This window comes from Loxodonta africana, chromosome 21 (assembly GCF_030014295.1).
Source record: "Loxodonta africana isolate mLoxAfr1 chromosome 21, mLoxAfr1.hap2, whole genome shotgun sequence".
NCBI lineage: Eukaryota > Metazoa > Chordata > Mammalia > Proboscidea > Elephantidae > Loxodonta > Loxodonta africana.
Window position 1 is genome coordinate 44,538,316 of NC_087362.1, and position 18,553 is coordinate 44,556,868.

Below are 18,553 nucleotides of genomic sequence, written 5' to 3' on the forward strand. Positions count from 1 at the left end.
GATTGGCAGGTCAGAGAGCAGGGCTCTTGCTCATGGGCTGTGAAGATTGAGGAATCCCAAGATTGGCAGGCAACACCGCAGGTAAGCTGCTAGCTCAAGTCCCAAGAACCAGAAGTCAGATGAACAATAGCCAGCTGCAGGGATCCAGGCCACATGCCCAATGAAATTTCCTTTCAACTGATCGGTTATTCACAGCAGATTCCATCAGAGGGGAGATCACATATCAAATCTCAACAGCAATGTAATCACATTATATGACTGCCAAAACACTGAGAATCGTGGCCCAGCCAAGTTGACACACGATCCTAACCATCATAGCATTCAAGCAGCTAACAGATACATGAGGAAATGCTCACCATCACTAGCTATTAGAGAAATGAGATACCATCTCACCCCGACATCACTGGTATGAATCAAAAAAACAGAAAATAACAAAAGCTGGAGTGGCTGTGGGGAGATTGGAACTCTTATGCACTGTGCGGAGATTGGAACTCTTATGCATTGCTGGTGGGAACGCAAAAAGGTACAACCATTTTGGAAAACGACCTAGTGCTTCCTTAAAAAGCTAGAAGTAGAAATACTGTATGATTCAGCAATCCCACTCCTAGGAATATATCCTAGAGAAATAAGAGCCATCACACGAATAGACATATGCACACCCATGTTCACTGCAGCATTGTTCACAACAGCAAAAAGATAGAAACAACTTAGGTGCCCAACAACTGAGGAATGGATAAACAAACTCTGGTACATACACACAATGAAGCACTGTGCAACGATAAAGAACAATGGTAATCTTTGAAGCATCTCACCACATGGATGAATCTGGTGGGCCCTATGCTGAGTGAAATAAGTCAATCACAAAAGGACAAATATTGTATGAGACTACTACTATAAAAACTCATGATAACGTTTACACACACAAAAAAATCTTTGATGGTTATGAGGAAGGGAGGGGATGGAAGGAAAAAGCAATAAATAGACAATAGATAAGTGGTAACTTTGGTGAAGGGTAAGATAGTACACAATACCGGGGAAGCCAGCACAACTTTGTGCAAGGGAAGATCATGGAAGCTCCATAGACACCTTCAAACTCCCTGAGGGATCAAATTACTGGGCTGAAGGCTTTGGGGACCATAGTATTGAGGAATAGCTAGCTCAGCTGGTATAACATAGTTTATAAAGAAAATGTTCTACATTCTACTTTGGTTAGTGGTGTCTGGGGTCTTAAAAGCTTGTCAGTGGCCATCTAAGGTACTCCTCTGGTCTCACTCATCTAGAGCAAGGGAGAATGAAGAAAATCAAAGATACAAGGGAAAGATTAGTCCAAAGGACTGATGGACCACAACTACCACAGCCTCCACCAGACAGAGTCCAGCAAAACTAGATGGTGCCCAGCTACCACCACCGATTGCTCTGACAGGGATCACAATAGAGGGTCCTGGACAGAGCTGGAGGAAAAATATAGAACAAAATTCTAACTCACACGCACACAGAAAAGACCAGAGTTACTGGTCTGACAGGGTGGAGAAACCCCAAGAATATGGCACTGGACATTTTTATAGCTCAGTACTGAAATCATTCCTGAGGTTCACGCTTCAACCAAAGATTAAAAAAAAAAATTTTTTTTTAATTTTAATTTTTTTTAGACAGGCCCATAAAACAAGATGAGATTAAATGGGCACACCAGCCCAGGGAAAAGGACTAGAAGGCGTGAGGTGACAAGAGAGCTGGTAATACGGAACCCAAGGTCAAGAAGGGGTGAGTTGTTGACATGTCGTGGGTTTGGAATCAATGTCATAAAACTATACATGTATTGTTTACTGAGAAACTAGTTTGCTCTGTAAGCCTTCATCTAAAGTACAACAAAAAATTGAACAACAAAAAAAAGATGTACCCAAGTGCTGTCCTATGGAAAACTCCACCATGTCACACATACCCCTCCAGTCTCTATCCCTTTGCTTGTGACAGGAAAGAGGTAATGTATATGGAGAAAGAGTATGATTTTCTTCCTGATACGCATCATCTAATCTTGCTGGATGTTTGCTGGAGATTTCACCCCATGAACAAACTTACATTAACAAACAAACATGCTGCTTAATGCACATCTTCCTGTTTTTGGTCATCATATAAAGCTGTTTATTTCATTTTGTACTGGCTTAATATGGAATATTACTGTCCGTCATTAGTACACAAAATAGGCGGACCAAATGTTTTTGTTGATAATGACAGTGATAGCCAGACTTTAAAAGTGACAGGAGTTGGGTTAATCATGATGCTGGTGATGGGGAAGCACTTATGAATTTTTACAGAGGAGGGAAGTCAGATTTTGAAAAAAGCCCCATATTTGATCCATATAAAGGAAGTTTTACCTTAATATTCCTCTATGATGGCAAGTAATAACTACATCATATAAAAATACTACCTAAATAATAACTAACTAGAAAAAACAATTTGCCAAAAGTAATTAAGAGCTGGAAAGGCAGAATGAAGATGGAAAGGTTTGCAAAGCATGCAGGGAACAGGATATTTTTCTCTTTTATGGGTAACTCTGTAGCAACAAGAGAACCAAATTTTCTGCTTTCATTTTGGCTTCAGCTTATAGCCCTCAAACTAATCGTAGTCAATCAGTAATGCTGTCAGTCTAAATCCAGGGAAGGTGCTGAACCATCACGTTACCTAACATTCAACCAATAGCTTTCTTTCTCTCAGTGCGGTTTATCGATATGCCCAGTTTAAATCTGTCTTCTGGGTTGCATGCTTAGCTTTGCCAAAGTGAAAGAGGAAGAGGTCTGGGTGGAGGTTAGAGGCTCAAAGCACAGACCTTTGCTGCTGGAGTCTCATGATGTTGTCATCACTGGCATCCTCTTGTGACTGAATGGGTCACTTGGGATGGCTCAGGAGAAGCCAATCCATTTTGGAATGGCCATGACTTTTATGTGGTAAAATAAAAGATGCCCACCATAATAAGCTAGAATTTTATTCTCTTCTTTCCTTATTCCTTTGAGCTTCTTTTACAGATTTTTCACAATTAAGGCAAAGATATAAGAACTCTGCTCTCTTACCAACCAAGACACATTTCACCATCCTTTTGTAAGTGCTCACATGGTAAAAAGTAGGTAAGAACTGACTATAATAACCATAATGTGGATGGGTCTCATCTAATCAGCTGAAGAGCAAAAACTGAGGTTTCTCAAGGGAAAAGAATTCTGCTTCAAAACCGTAACATGGCTATCCTGCTGGGGTGTCTGGCCCACTGCCTGGCCTACTCATTTCAGACACAAGACTGCCTGAGTTTCTAGCCTGTTGTCTGTCCTATGGATTTTGGATTTGCCAGCCAAATTCACACGAGCCAATTCCTTAAAATAAATTAATCTCTCTGTGTGTGTCTGTGTGTGTATATATATATATATATATATACATGAATGTATATGTGTATACACACATATCTTACTGGTCTGTTTCTCTGGAGAACCCTGACTAATATAGGTCCAATGTAATCACAAGGGTCCTTATAAGAAGGAAGCAGGTGGATCAGAGACAAAGAGAGAAAAAGTAAAGACAAAAGCAAGAGATCAGAGAGAAGAGAAGATGCTTTGCTGCTGGCTTGAAGATGGAGGAAGGAGCCTTGAACCAAAAAGTATAGGTAGTCTTCAGACGCTGAAACAGGCAAGGAAGCAGATTATCCCCTAGAGTCTCAAAAAGACATGAAGTCTTAGGGACACATTTTAGACTTCAGGCCTCTAGAACTATAAGACAATACATTTGTTACACAGCAATAGGAAATTAATACACATGCAAATTGAAACTCAGTTTATCATTAGATTATTAAAAATTCAACCATATGCTGTTTAAAAGAGACTCATCTATACAAATGAACACACAAAACATTTTAAAATAAAGAAAAAGATATACCAGGTAAATACTAACTAAAACAAAACTGATATAATGATAGTACTATCAGGCAAAATAGAACTTAAATCAGAAATTATGACTAGAATTAAGATGGACATAATATATTGAGAAAAAAGGAATCAAAGTTACAAATTTATATGCCTCTATCAAATATCCTTGAAATATATAAAGCAAAAATTGACATGATTATAAGAATAAATGGAAAAGTAGGAGATTTTAATAAAATGGTATCAGAAATGTATATCAAACAAATAATTAGTAAGCCTATAGAAGATTTGAACACTATAATTAATAAGATTGATCTAACACACACACATACACACATATAGAGGCAGCTATATAGACTATTACACTCAATATCTAGAGCATATATATTCTCTTTAGGTCATGTGGAATACTTATAAAACCCAATCATATGCTATATCCTCTAGAAACAAGCCACGTGCTCCAACTTCAATATAATTAAATTAAAATTTACCCATTAAAAGCCATAAGTATGAAGATGTCAATGCCAGGTGAATTCCAGTGTCACTGACATTTGTACACAAGCTCTGTTAACTGTACACAAGGCTGAATTAGAGCCAAGAGTAAAATGTAAAGGATTCCAAATGCTCCTAAACAAGTGCTGAGCAATGCGCTTGCCCTAGCAAGGGACACCCACGCAAAGAAGGCATCTACCTTCCAACCCAGTGCCACTCCCTCGCCCTGGTTTCTGCTACTCACCCAGAGAGAGGGAATCTGTTTTCTGGGGAGAGCTCACTATACAAGTGGAGCCACACCCTCCTGCCAAAAGGGCCTTTCCAAGATTAGTCCAAAGGACTAATGGCCCACAACTACCACAGCCTCCACCAGACTGAGTCCAGCACAACTAGATGGCTTCCAGCTACCACCACCAGCTGCTCTGACAGGGATCATAATAATCTCACAAGGATTACAACAGAGGGTCCTGGACAGGGCTGGAGAAAAATGTAGAGCAAAATTCTAACTCACCAAAAAAAAAAAAGACCAGACTTGCTGGTCTGATAGAGACTGGAGAAAATCCAAGAGTACGGCCCCTGGACACCCTTACAGCTCAGTATTGAAGTCACTCCTGAGGTTCACCCTTCAGCCAAAGATTAGCCGGGCTCATAAAACAAAATGAGACTAAATGGGCACACCAGCCCAGGGGCAAGGATGAGAAGGCAGGAAGGGACAGGAGAGCTGGTAATGCGGAACCCAAGGTAGAAATGGGGAGAGTGTTGTCATGTTGTGGGGTTGGCAACAAATGTCACAAAATGATATGTGTATTAATTGTTTAATGAGAAACTAGCTTGCTCTGTAAAACTTCATCTAAAGTACAGTAAAAAAAAATTAAAAATAAGGGGGGGCTTTCTATGTTCTGTTCTCATGTTCTGATATTTATTTCCGTCCCTCTGAACCAGAAGTGACTTATTCTGTTGTTTTGGGTTCTTCAGCTTAAATCCAAATAAGTCAGCCCCTTGGGAGCCTTTAGGGGTGGCTAATATTTCAGGCCTTCCAAGCAAAGAACTGACTGCTTGTAGTAATAAATGTTTACACTCAGGATAAGCTAAGCTTTAACAGCACAGAAAATACACTCTTCATTGTCTCTTTCTTTTTTAAATCTTTTTTTGAATAGCATTTGTTTCTGAGCAATTCAAAATAGCTCTGTCATTTATCTTCCCAACACCACTGTAAAGGTGGGCTTTCAGCTGCTAACAAACGGATGTTTTTTGCTAAAGGAGAATCCAATCACAGTGGTGGCCATGATGCAAGGACCATTCACAAGGCTGAACATGGCAGAGCATGGCAGTCAGCTGAAAGTGGGTGCCACATGTGGGAAGGGCTGACGCTCCTGGCAGCCAAGAAAGGAGAGAGAATGACCACTCCTGGCAGGGCATCCAACAAGACAAGAGGAGAACAACTTCTAGCAACTGAATTTGTAGCAAAAATGCAAGGAGTAAAGAATGTGCTCTTGGCCCTACTTATTTTCGAGTGAGCTAGAAATTAAATGCAGTAAGTATTTCATCACCACTAACCTGGGTATTGAGCTCTAGGCTTGGTCACAAAACAAACAATGAATTGAAACTCTCTCCTAACGCTTAGCAATTTCTGTGAGAATGAGTTTGAAGGTTCGGTACTGTATGAAGTTGAAATTTAATGAATGGTATGTCACTATCTTCCCACAGTAGTTAATTTCTAAGTTAGCTTTAATTTCTATAATATTAACATGTATAACATATACTATAAAATCCAACAAAAATTCTAGCTGAAATATGAAATGAGTTTAATTTTCACCTAAGAAAACTACAGTTGAAACTACTTTTATACTGTATATTAAAAAAACAAAAAAAACCCTGTTTTGTTGATTCCAATTCATAGCGACCCTGTAGGACAGAGCAGAACTGCCCCAAAGGGTTTCTAAGGTTGTATATCTGTATGGAAACAGAATGCCACATCTTTTTCCTGTAGAGCAGCTGGTGGGTTCAAGTCATTGACCTTTTGGTTAAGAGCTGAGCGCTTAATCACTGTGCTACCGGAACTCCTACTTTTATGCTACAAGGGCAATCAAATCAAACACACTGTCCAAGAGAGGTTTGAGGGAAAAGGAAATATTCTATAGCAGATCACTCATATCACACTTTGGTTCCCTGGAACTAGAGTACATTGATTTCAGATGACATTAAAGAATCAAAAGATAGGATCATAAAATCTTTGTGTTGTTTTTGTTAGGTGTTATTGAGTCGGTCCTGACTCATAGCCACCCTATGTACAACAGAACAAAACATTGCCCAGTCCTGCGCTATCCTCACAATCGTTGCTATGCTTAAGCCCACTCTTGCGGCCACTGTGTCAAACCATCTCGTTAAGGGTCTTCCTCTTTTTTGCTGACCTTCTACTTCACTAAGCGTGATGTCTTTCTCCAGGGACTGATCCTCCTGACAACATGTCCAAAGTATGTGAGATGTAGTCTCACCATCCTTGTTTCTAAGGAGCATTCTGGTTGTACTTCTTCCAAGACAGGTTTGTTCGTTCTTTTGGCAGTCCATGGTATATTCAATATTCTTCTCCAACACCACAATTCAAAGGTATCAATTCTTCTTTCATCTTTGCATAGGAGGCGATTGAAAACACTATGGCTTGGGTCAGGCGCAGGTTAGTCAACACTTTGCTTTTTAACACTTTAAAGAGGTCTTTTGCAGCAGATTTACCCAATTCAATGAGTCTTTTGATTTCCTGACTGCTACTTCCATGGGTGCTGATTGTGGATCCAAGTAAAATGAAATTCTTGACAACTTCAATCTTTTCTCCATTTATCATGATGTTGCTTATTGGTTCAGTTGTGAGGATTTTTTGTTTTCTTAATGTTGAGGCATAATCCATACTGAAGGCTGTGGTCTTTGATCTTCATCAGTAAGTGCTTCAAGTCCTCTTCATTTTCAGCAAGTGAGGTTGTGTCGTCTGCATAACACAGGTTGTTAATGAGTCTTCCTCCAATATTGATGTCCCGTTCTTCTTTAAATAGTCCAGCTTCTCGGGTTATTTGCTCAGCATACAGATAGAATAGGTATGGCGATAGGATACAGCCCTGACGTACACCTTTCCTGACTTTAAACCACTCAGTATCCCCTTGTTCTTTTCAAACGAGTGCTTCTTGATTTATGTACAGTTTCCTCATGAGTACAATGAAGTGTTCTGGAATTCCCATTCTTCACCATGTTATCCTTAATTTGTTATGATCCACAAAGTCGAATGCCTTTGCATAGTCAATAAAACACAGTTAAACATCTTTCTGGTATTCTCTGCTTTCAGCCAGGATCCACCTGACATCAGCAATGATATCACTGGTTTCACAGCCTCTTCCGAATCTGGCTTGAATTTCAGGCAGTTCCTGTCGATACACTGCTGCAGTCGGTTTTGAATGATCTTCAGCAATATTTTACTTGCGTGTGATTTTAATGATATTCTTCAATAATTTCTGCATTCAGTGGGACACTTTTCTTGGGAATAGGAATAAATATGGATCTCTTCCTGTTGGTTGGCCAAGTAGCTGTCTTCCAAATTTCTTGGCATAGACGAATGGGTACTTCCAGTGCTGCATCCATTTGTTGAAACATCTCAATTGGTATTCTATCAATTCCTGGAGCCTTTTTTTTGCCAATGCTTTCAGTGCAGCTTGGACTTCTTCCTTCAGTACAAGTGGTTCCTGCTCATATGGTACCTCCTGAAATGGTTGAATGTCGACCAATTCTTTTTGGTATAGTGACTCTGTATTCCTTCCATCTTCTTTTGATACTTCCTGCATTGTTTAATATTTTCCCCCATAGAATCCTTCAGTATTACAACTTGAGGCTTGAATTTTTTCTTCAGTTCTTCAGCTTGAGAAACGCAGACCGTGTTCTTCTCTTTTGGTTTTCCATCTCCAGGTCTTTGCCCATGTCATTATAATATTTTACTTTGACTTCTCAAGCCATGCCTTGAAATCTTCTGTTCAACTCTTTTACTTCATCACATTTCTTCCTTTTGCTTTAGCTACTCGATGTTCAAGGGCAAGTTTCAGAGTCTCTTCTGACATCCATTTTGGTCTTCTTTCTTTCTTGTCTTTTTAATGATCTCTTACTTTTTTTATGTATGATGTCCTTGATGTCATTCTACAACTTGTCTGGTCTTCAGTCATTAGTGTTCAAAACGTCGAATCTATTCTTGAGATGGTCTCTAAGTTCAGGTTGGATATACTCAAGGTCGTACTTTGGCTCTTGTCGACTTGTTTTAATTTTCTCCAGTTTCAACTTGAACTTTCATAGAAGCAATTGATGGTCTGTCCTACAGTCAACCGCTGGCCTTGTTCTGACTGATTGATATTGAGCTTTTCCATCATCTCTTTCCACAGATGTAGTTGATTTGATTCCTGGGTATTCCATCTGGTGAGGTCCTAGTGTATGGTCACCATGTATGCTGGTGAAAAAGGTATTTGTAATGAAGTAGTTGGTCTTGCAAAATTCTATCATGTGACTTCCAGCATTGTTTCTATCACCAAGGCCTCATTTCCCAACTACTGATCCTTCTTGTTTCCAACTTTCACATTCTAATCTCCAGTAATTAACAGTGCATCCTGATTGCACGTTCGATCAATTTCAGACTACAGAAGTTGGTAAAAATCTTCAATTTCTTCATCTTTGGGCTCAGTGGTTGGTGTGTAAGTTTGAATAATAGTCATCTTAACTGGTCTTCCTTGTATGCATATAGATATCATGCTATCACTGACAGCATTGTACTTCAGGATAGATCTTGAAATGTTTTTTTGACAATGAACTCAATGTCATTCCTCTTCACGTTTTCATTCCTGGCATAGTCGACCATATATGACTGTCCTATTCAAAATGGCCAATACTAGTCCATTTCAGCTCACTAATGCCTGGGATATCAATGTTTATGTGTTCCATTTCTTTTTTGACAGCTTCCAATTTTCTTAGATTCATACTTGTACATATTCCAGGTTCTGATTATTAATGGATGTGTGCAGCTGTTTCTTCTCATTTTGAGTCATGCCACATCAACAAATGAAGGTCCCGAAAGCTTGACTCCATTTATGTCATTAAGGTTGACTTTTCTTTGAGGAGGCAGCTCTTCTCCAGTTGTATTTTGAGTGCCTTCCAACCTGAGGGGTTTATCTTCTGGCACTGTATCAGACAATGTTCCGCCGCTATTCATAAGGTTTTCATTGGCTAAATCGTTTCAGAAGTAGACTGTCAGGTCCTTCTTCGTAGTCTGTCTTAGTCCGGAAACTCAGCTGAAACCTGTCTGCCATGGGTGACTCTGCTGGTGTTTGAATACTGGTGGCATAGCTTCCAGCATCACAGCAAGACTCAAGCCCCCACAGTATGACAAACTGACAGACACGTGAGGGTAAGACCTTTGAGGAAAATGAAAAGTCCCATTTTAACAAACCAGCTGGGTCATTCAATATATTAATAACAAACAAGAGATCTTTCATATGCTTTTGTTCTTAAAAACGTCACTATCAGTTGCCATAAAAGATATTTGAGAAGGAAAGGAAAGGTGGTAGACAGGGAGAAGTTGCTGTATTTGCTTTTAAGCTTTCTTAAGGTCTCCGTGTTGTCTCTAGCCATCTCTTTCCTCTGTAATCCACTAAGACCTTCCCTTGTCAACCCCTCTGTGTTCTGGACAGGTCTCTTACTCTTTTTCTCTCCAAACATCAACTCTGCACATAAAAAACTGAACCATGAAACAAAACTTCCTAAGCAATACCTCATACTTTTTCCTAAACACATCAACTAATCAATTAGAAAAAGACCAGGGTAAGCATCTTTTCTATAATGTTTTTCTTTAAACACTATTAAACATTACTCTTTACACAAGATCCACAAAGCACTGGGGTTGTGTCAGAACCTTATATTAAAAAGAGCAGTAACTGTTACATGGAAATGGCTGTTTTTATAAAGAATAACGATAAATATAATGAAAAATTAATAATGATAATGATAAATGGCTACCAATTAGAACTAATGACTCTCTGATGAGCCATCACAAGTCAGTAGAAAAGTTTGATATCATTTCTTCTGATAATGGCTGTTATAAAATTACTAGTATGTTATTCTCCAGAAATATCTGACAAGTGGTAAAACTAAACGTTAGCTCTCATTGGTGTCTGGGGTCTTAAACACTAGCAAGCAGCCATCTAAGATGCATCAGTTGGTCTCAACCCACCTGGAGCAAAGGAGAATGAAGAACACCAAAGACATATGGTAAAGATGAGCCCAAGAGACAGAAAAGGCCACATAAACCAGAGACTACATCAGCCTGAGACTGGAAGAACTAGATGGTGCCCGGCTCACATTGATCGCTGCCCTGACTGGGAAAACAACAGAGAATCCCTGATGGAGCAGGAGAGCAGTGGGATGCAGATCTCAAATGCTCATAAAAAGACCAGGCTTAATGGTCTGAGACTAGAGGGACCCTGGAGGTCATGGTTCCTCGACCCTTCATGAGCCCAAGATTGGAACCATTCCCGAAGCCAACTCTCCAGACATGGACTGGACTAGACTATAAGATGGACAGTGGTGCTGGTGAGGAGTAAGCTTCTTGGCTCAAGTAGACACATGCAACTATGTGGGCAACTCCTGTCTGGAGGCGAGTTGAGAAGGAAGAGAGGGATGGGAGCTGGTTGAATGGACACTGGGAATACAGGGTGGAGAGAAGGAATGTGTTGTCTCATTAGGGTGAGAGCAGCTAGGAGTACATAGCAAGGTGTGTATAACTTTTTTTGTATGAGAGACTGACTTGATTTGTAAACTTTCACTTAAAGCACAATAAATAAATTAATTAAAAAAATGTTAGCTCTCATTCAAATGTCAATAATTTGGGAATAGGAGGAGGGCTATCCCATTTAAACATTTATATTTAAATTTAGAAAATTATTTCTAAAATCAAGACTACTTTCAATTACTAGATTAGAAATTCCTAAACTCTGTAAAAAAAACCAAAATTATCTCCAATCTTCTGGAGAAAAGTTAGGTTATAGCACACTAGTAGGTGTAAATGTCATTTTGATATTCACTCTTACACTCATTTCTGGTACCATTTTATATTTATTTTTGCTTTGTTGTTTTCTTTCATTTCTACTTTTGGTAAATACTATTCTGTTGTATTTTGCAAATTCTTATAAACTAAGATATTCCCAGAAGGAAGAGAGACTACAAATAGAATAAACATACCAACATATTTGTAGCCAGAGGGATTAAAATTAAATATAATGAAGTGCTTTCAGTTACAAAGACATTTAACAAGTATTTTTGGAGGGAGGTCCTGGGCTTAGGTAGAGCTCAATAAGCAGATCTTGTTGACCTCTGGAATAGCTTCCCAAACTGGGATTATATTATTTACTTGTTTATAAAAAGATACACATATTGTGCTTCTTAATCACTAAGAGAATTCTAATAAAGAGGAACTGGGGATGGGGATGGCATGGTTTAGTGCAGTTTGACCATGTAAATCTCTGTTTCCAGTGATCATTTTCAAAGATGTGGCAAAAATAGGGCCACTGCCTATAAAAGATCTTCCAAAGCTGTGTTTTCATCACATGGCACTTCCACAACCTACTCACCATGCGTGCCCGAAATAATGCAGGAATGAAGGACTGGTTGGACAGATTGAGAACCCTGGAGAAGTCCTTTAGGGCGTAGATATTGCCAAAATCAATTTTAGTGGGATGTACGTAAATAACTGGGCCTTCTCCGATGCTCTTTAAGTGACATTCCTGCATTCCACGAGAGAGAAAGAACACGAGAATAGATGAAAATGGCTGGCCTTTAAAGTCAATTAAAACAAATATTTCTAGCCATCCTTTTAATAAAAAGTAGAGGCATAAAAGGTGATCATTAGAACACACAGTCCTTCTCACTGGTACAGAGTGACATAGGGATGGCGAGGCTGGGTCAGACCTGTGGTCCACCCAGCTGGAATTCCTCCCCAAGGAGGATGGGCAGCTTCCCCAGCTCAGGCCACAGCCACACACTGAGGGAGAAACAGGATTTTGGTTTCCTGGATCCTTCCTGGTACTCTATCCTCAAGCACACTTACATGGGGTTAAGAACCTGCACTGTGGAGTTAGACGTGGCTGGGTTTGAGTTCCAGTTCTGTTGCTTTACTAGCATAAGAAAGGGCAGGGCCACTGTACACAGTGGTACAGGTTGGATGCTGCAATCCATCCCTTGCTCTGCTTCCCTCGTCCTGCTCCCTTGGCAGGGTACTGTGTCTGCCCAAGGGCTGGGACCACGCTCTCATGGGACTGCATCTGTGTAGAGGGGAGCACAGGGTAGGCTAGCAGGGCCCAGGACTGGTGGCATGTTTCAGGGTTGGCCTGCCTTGGTGATGTTACTTTATAAGTCAGGTGGCTTATCTATGGCCTCTTAAGTGGAAAAGAGAAAAGCAAAATACTAGTTTATTAAACTCTCTTAAGTAATCAGAATCAATTCAAGCAAATGTCAGCTGCCATCATCCTGCTTCCAAGTAAACCAAAGGTCTAGGGATACATATATTCCTGGACAAACTCCTTCAGGATTCAAGATTCATTCTTCAATCCAGCTCAAGCTGCAGACAGCCTTCCATAATCCCTCTTCCCTCGCTTGAAGACAGACTATTTCTCCTAAAAGCTTAAGTAGGTTAATTTAGGCTGTAAGTCCAGTCAACACACAAAAAAAGAGACCTGGTGAACAATCACTGAAACAATTTGACAGACCACATGCCACACACTAGTGACACCAAACCCAGTTTTGTACCAGAAACACCCAGGGAGGTTGTTAAAAAAAAAAACAGATGGGCTGGCCCCTTCCCCTCAGAGGGGGATACACTTGATACTCAACTAGGTTTAAAAACAATTGTCATAAAACTCCCCTACTTCCTTATGTATTGGCAAATTGATTCCCTAAATAACACAGCACTAGTATTTTAGCATTGCAGAATGGAAATGTAAAACTGGAACTACAAACTGGAGGATGTACAAATATGGCATATGCCTTAAATGAGGAAGCTTGATATGTTTCACAAGAAGTACAGCAATTCCAACTGCAATTCTGAAAATCTGGCTCTCACCATAGGAGGGTCTTGGCTCCCAAAGGTGGAGATGTAGACAATGGATTTGTGTTCTCCAGGGACCTGGGTCTCCAGGGCCAGAGGTATGTCCATGGTGCTGTGGGGAGGAATGACCCCACAGGGGTTGGGGCTTGAAAGCAGCACAGCAGGTACATCCTCATATAGCTGGTGGAAGAGAAAAGTCAAAGGGATAATCGAGCCCAAGGTCTGGTATGGAATAAATATGATATTAAGTTATTTTGAAACAAGTGTTGTCCTGAGTCTATGGAGGCTTTTTAGAAAGGCATCACTGCTCAAACAAGAAAATGGGGATAAGCACGCCAATTCAGCCAGAAGAAATTTTGGTTAAATGGAGAGTGCATAAGGTCTCAAATCCAAAGTTCATAACATAGCAAGGTGTATAAATTATCCAAAACATGAATTAGTTCAAGACAATAGCTTCCCACTGCTGAATTCCTTAACCTGGCCCCCTACACTTTCAGGCCTCACACCTCCACTCCAACCTCATCCCTTCGCATTCCATCAATAGAGGCCCTGGTATTTCCTGAACACATTACACTTTTTCCCATCTATAACCCTTGGTACGTGTAGTTACCCTTCCTGGAATGCTGTTTCCTTTCAGCCTACCTGGCATACTTACCTTCAACTACCTGCCCCCCGCCCAGGTATCTCCGGGGCTCTGGGGTGGGGGCTTTTCCTCTGTCCCCAGGGAGCATCCCTTGTGGTCCTTTTCCACAGCATGCACTGTGCAGCACTGCCACTGTCTATTTGTCTATCTTCCAGGGACTGTAAACTTCTTGGGGCATGACTGGGCCTCTCCTCTCTACATGCCCACTTCCTGGCCCAAAGCAGATGCTTAATACATATATTTTAATTGAGGGAAGGTTCATCTAACATAAAATTAACTATTTTAAAATGAACAATTCAGTGGTACTTACCACATTCACAATGCTGGGTAACTTCCACCTCTATCTAGTTTCAAAACATTTTTATCACCCCAAAAGGAAACCTAATACCCATTAAGCAGTTTCTCCCTATTTATCCCTCTCTACAGCCCCTGGCAGCCACCAATCTGCATTCTCTCTAGGTATATACCTATTCTGAATATTTCATATAAATGGAATTATACATTATGTGGTCTTTTATGACAGGCTTTTTTCACTAAGCTAATATTTTCAAGGTCCATCCGCATTGTAGCATGTACCAGTATTTCTTTCCTTTTTTATGGCCAAATGATATTCTACTGTACGGATATGCCACATTTTGTTTATTCACTCATCAGGTGATGAACATCTGGGTTATTTCCATCTTCGAGTATTGTGAATAGTGCTGCTATGAAGATTCATGTATACGTATCAATGCATGCATTTTAAATGAGGGAATGAATGAATGAATGTAATCCAGTATTTACCAACATGTGTTCCTCAGCACCCTGTTCTACAGCATATCACTATCTTTTTATGCAGCAACAACAATAATGATCCCACAGGGCATGGAGTTTGCATTTGTTCCTCATATGACTTGGATTTCCAGATGACACGGAATGCCCTTCTGGTTACTCTGAATATGATTCATTTTTGTCGAGTTCCCATTTAAAATAAAAAGCACAATGACAGGATCAGCAAAGTTCTGGCTGTGCTTTGACTGGTGGCTGTGTCCTTGTTTCAGTTGAACCTGTACCTGTTACGTGGCCTCCTGTGGCCCCTGTACTGCTCTTTTACCTTATATTGAACTTGTAGCCACATAAAACCTCCACTTGATTTTTTGGGATGGATTTTTATTAGAGCACTATACTTGCATAACTGAGTTTTAAACCAAAACATATTTCTGGCAAATTGTATCTTATTAGTAACTTCTGTTACTCTTATCTGTACAGATCTCTTTGAATCTTTCATCTATACGTTTAACTTTTTAGTCTCCTTTTTTTACCTAGCTAGGTGTTGTGGCATGTAGACAGAAAAATTTCATAAAACTTTAAGGTATAATACCTCTTTCCTCATTCTTCTAGCCTTCTGGTCCCACAAATCCATCGACGAATATTGCATCACTGTATCTTTGTAATGCTGTTCAAGTCACAGCTGCGGACATAAGTGAACACTCCTGGCTCTGCCTCATTCTCCACGCATGGGTAAATCCCAGGCAATTATCTGCAGGTGCAACTTCTAGATGTTGGCTTAATCAACCCTTTCCCTTCCTTATCAAGGGAATCTCCCTAGGAAATGAACAACTGTTGGCACCTGCAGCTGCTCATCCATGCAGATGGCCATCCAGCTGTGGTTTTACAATATACCAAGATTATCCGAGGGTTAAAAATAAGAATTACAGAAGGTCATGTGTTCAGGAATACAGCTCTTTAGGAGAATTTCTCTTTCTCATCGAGTGCCTCCAATTGTTGAAAAATTAATACTGACAAAAGATAAAGTAACTTACCTGAGGCAGCACCTCATAGCTTCCTGGGAGGTCATCATTATTGACAAGTTGGATGGTTTTCTCATACGGGTACTTCAGGAAGCAGCGCCCAAAATCCACCTCTGTATTAACCACTTCGAGGGTAGGTACAACACACCTGCTCGAAGGAGCCCAGTTAACAATTTAAAAAGGATAGAGAACTTGTTTACATATAGAGAATGCAGAGTCCCAAGTTAAACACATTTGTCATTGTCACAGAGTAGTTTTTCTCTAATAACTACATTAATCATTTTCAAATTGTCTCCCCGTTATCCCTCTCCCTTAGCCCCCAGTCACCACTTTTTTAATAAAAAAGCACTAGAAGCAGGGTGTCTTAAACAGCTGTCTTCTGTGGGTAATGACTAATATTTCCATTGCTATCTATTTATTTTTGTATTTGGCCTTCCTTTGGCAAGAGGCCCCCACGGTGCAAGTTCCTTAGGGTTGTGGATCTGTTCCCATGTCGAACAGGGCCAGTGCCACCAGCATGGGGTCTTAAGTAGCTGTGACACTTCGGACCACTCAGAAAGACCCCCAAGGACTAGCAATAGCTCACACCATCTAAATAATGGTAATGATTCTAATTCCTATGCAGAACAGCTGTCTTGGATGAGCAGACACAGGCAGCTGCTCACCCCAGAACTGGCACTGTGACAGTGGCTCTCAATACCGAGGGGGTGCCGTGGGAGGACAGGGAAGGGAGGAATGAAGCCCTGTGTTTACAGCTGGTTTATTATTGGTGACTTGGGTTTTATTTTGTGGCTGTGACTCTCAATGTCTAACCTAATGATACAGTGTAATGGTTAAAAGCACGGATTTTTGAACCAGACAGAGCCAGGTTCAAATGCTGATGTTATTAAGTGTAACCTGTGTGACTGTGGACAAGTTACTTTCCCTCTCTGAGTCCCATTTTCCTCATACGTAAAATGAAGGTAATAACACTCTTAGGGTTGTCATGGGAAATACAGGAGATAATGTAAAGAAAGGGTGTAGTAGCAACCTGTAAGTGCTCAGTAAGAAATAGTTAGCCTAGTACAGGGCATAGCAAGCCACCACTTTGGAGACAGTTACTTTAGGATGCAAATTCTGAAAGCTACCCTTCTATTGAGAGTCAGCAAGCAGTTCTTAAAGATTACATCAAAAGTAATGACACGGAAGAGTCTCTTTTCAGCCTTGAAGTTTGCATTTCCCATTTAGCATAGGTTGAAGTGTCCACTTTGAGCTAGAATGAAAGTTGTTAGTTGATCCAATAACTTTCTTAAAGCTATCCCTTTACTGCCCAAAACACCGTGCCTAAGAGGGTTTACAGTATTTGATTTAGGTCACAGGGTATGTGTTGTAGGAAACTCACAGACTCTAAAAAACTTTTTTTTTTTTTTTTAAATTCAGGATTTCCATTTGATAGCTACAGGGGGAAAGATCTCAAAAATATGAGAATAAACGCACATAGAAAAAAAAAATGAAAGAGAAAAAGGCAAACTTGGGTATAGAGAGAACCAGAAGAAAGAGTTTTGCTATTTTTAAACACACACAAACACACACACAAATCAGTTAAGTCTTTGGAGGTAATACTAAGTGACAAGGCAGTGGAGTTCCCTCTGGATAAAGGGAACCCCAATTAAAGTTTTTTTTTAGGGCTGCTATCTGACCTCATCCAAGCCCAAGACACACGAAATGGTACTAGTTATTATCTCCCTACCAACCAGCATATGTGCACCTTCTTTAAGCTACATCTTCATGAGATTCACCGGAGACCGAAATTCTAGGAATTGACATATTAGCATTATCAGAATTTTACTGTCATTTTTCCTATGTCCCACAGACAGAATTTTCATATACACATTCTACAGTCCAGATCTGGACGCTGTTTGCTTTGGGAAGAGTGTGGCCCCAAGATGTTATTTAGGATCACTGTCACCATCAGTAGGTAATACCACCACCCTCAGAAAGCCTCTGTAACTTAGTCAGGGAGACATAATCAGTAAATGGCAGAACCAGGGTTTTAACCTGATACTTTAACAAGTCTACTGCTATTAAAAAAAAAAAAGAGAGAGAGAGAAAAGTAGGTGATGGTTCTGAGGAGTTTACATTGTTAGAGATGAGCCTCATTTTGGGGGCCCACTCACAGCCTGCAATACAAGTTACAGTGACAGCATCTGGGAGCAGAACCTTTTGCTAACGGATCATCCCCAGTGGGGACTGAGAGCCCCACTGCATCTCCCAGCTGCACAACTCTGGGGTACTATATTTTAAGATTAAAATAAGAACCTGCAGCTGCTTACCTCTTCCTGCTAAAACCTTTTCTGTTACATACTTGGAAAGTTAGACTCATGAAAGAGCACTATTATTCTTAACACTCTGCAAAACACATACATCCCTGGTGAAGGTTAAAACAGAACACAATACTGGGGAAACCAGCACAGCTTGACCAAGGCAAGGTCATGGAAGCTTCACAGACACATCCAAACTTCCTGAGGAACCGAATTACTGGGCTGAGGGCTGGGGGCCATGGTCTCCAGGGACATCTAGCTCAACTGCCATAACATAGTTTATAAAGAAATGTTCTATATCCTACTTTGGT

At 40.3% G+C, this 18,553-nt stretch overlaps 1 protein-coding gene across 1 annotated transcript in view; it reads right to left on the reverse strand.

Moving 5' to 3' along the window:
• The window catches only part of HYDIN (HYDIN axonemal central pair apparatus protein), a 402,907-nt gene that overhangs the window by 257,988 nt on the left and 126,366 nt on the right, over nt 1-18,553 (reverse strand). The window contains exons 15-17 of the mRNA XM_064273799.1: nt 15,955-16,090; nt 13,525-13,689; nt 12,038-12,190 (exon numbers count right to left, since the gene is read on the reverse strand). Coding sequence (XP_064129869.1) covers nt 12,038-12,190; nt 13,525-13,689; nt 15,955-16,090 — 454 coding nt within the window. The remainder of the gene's footprint in view (nt 1-12,037; nt 12,191-13,524; nt 13,690-15,954; nt 16,091-18,553) is intronic.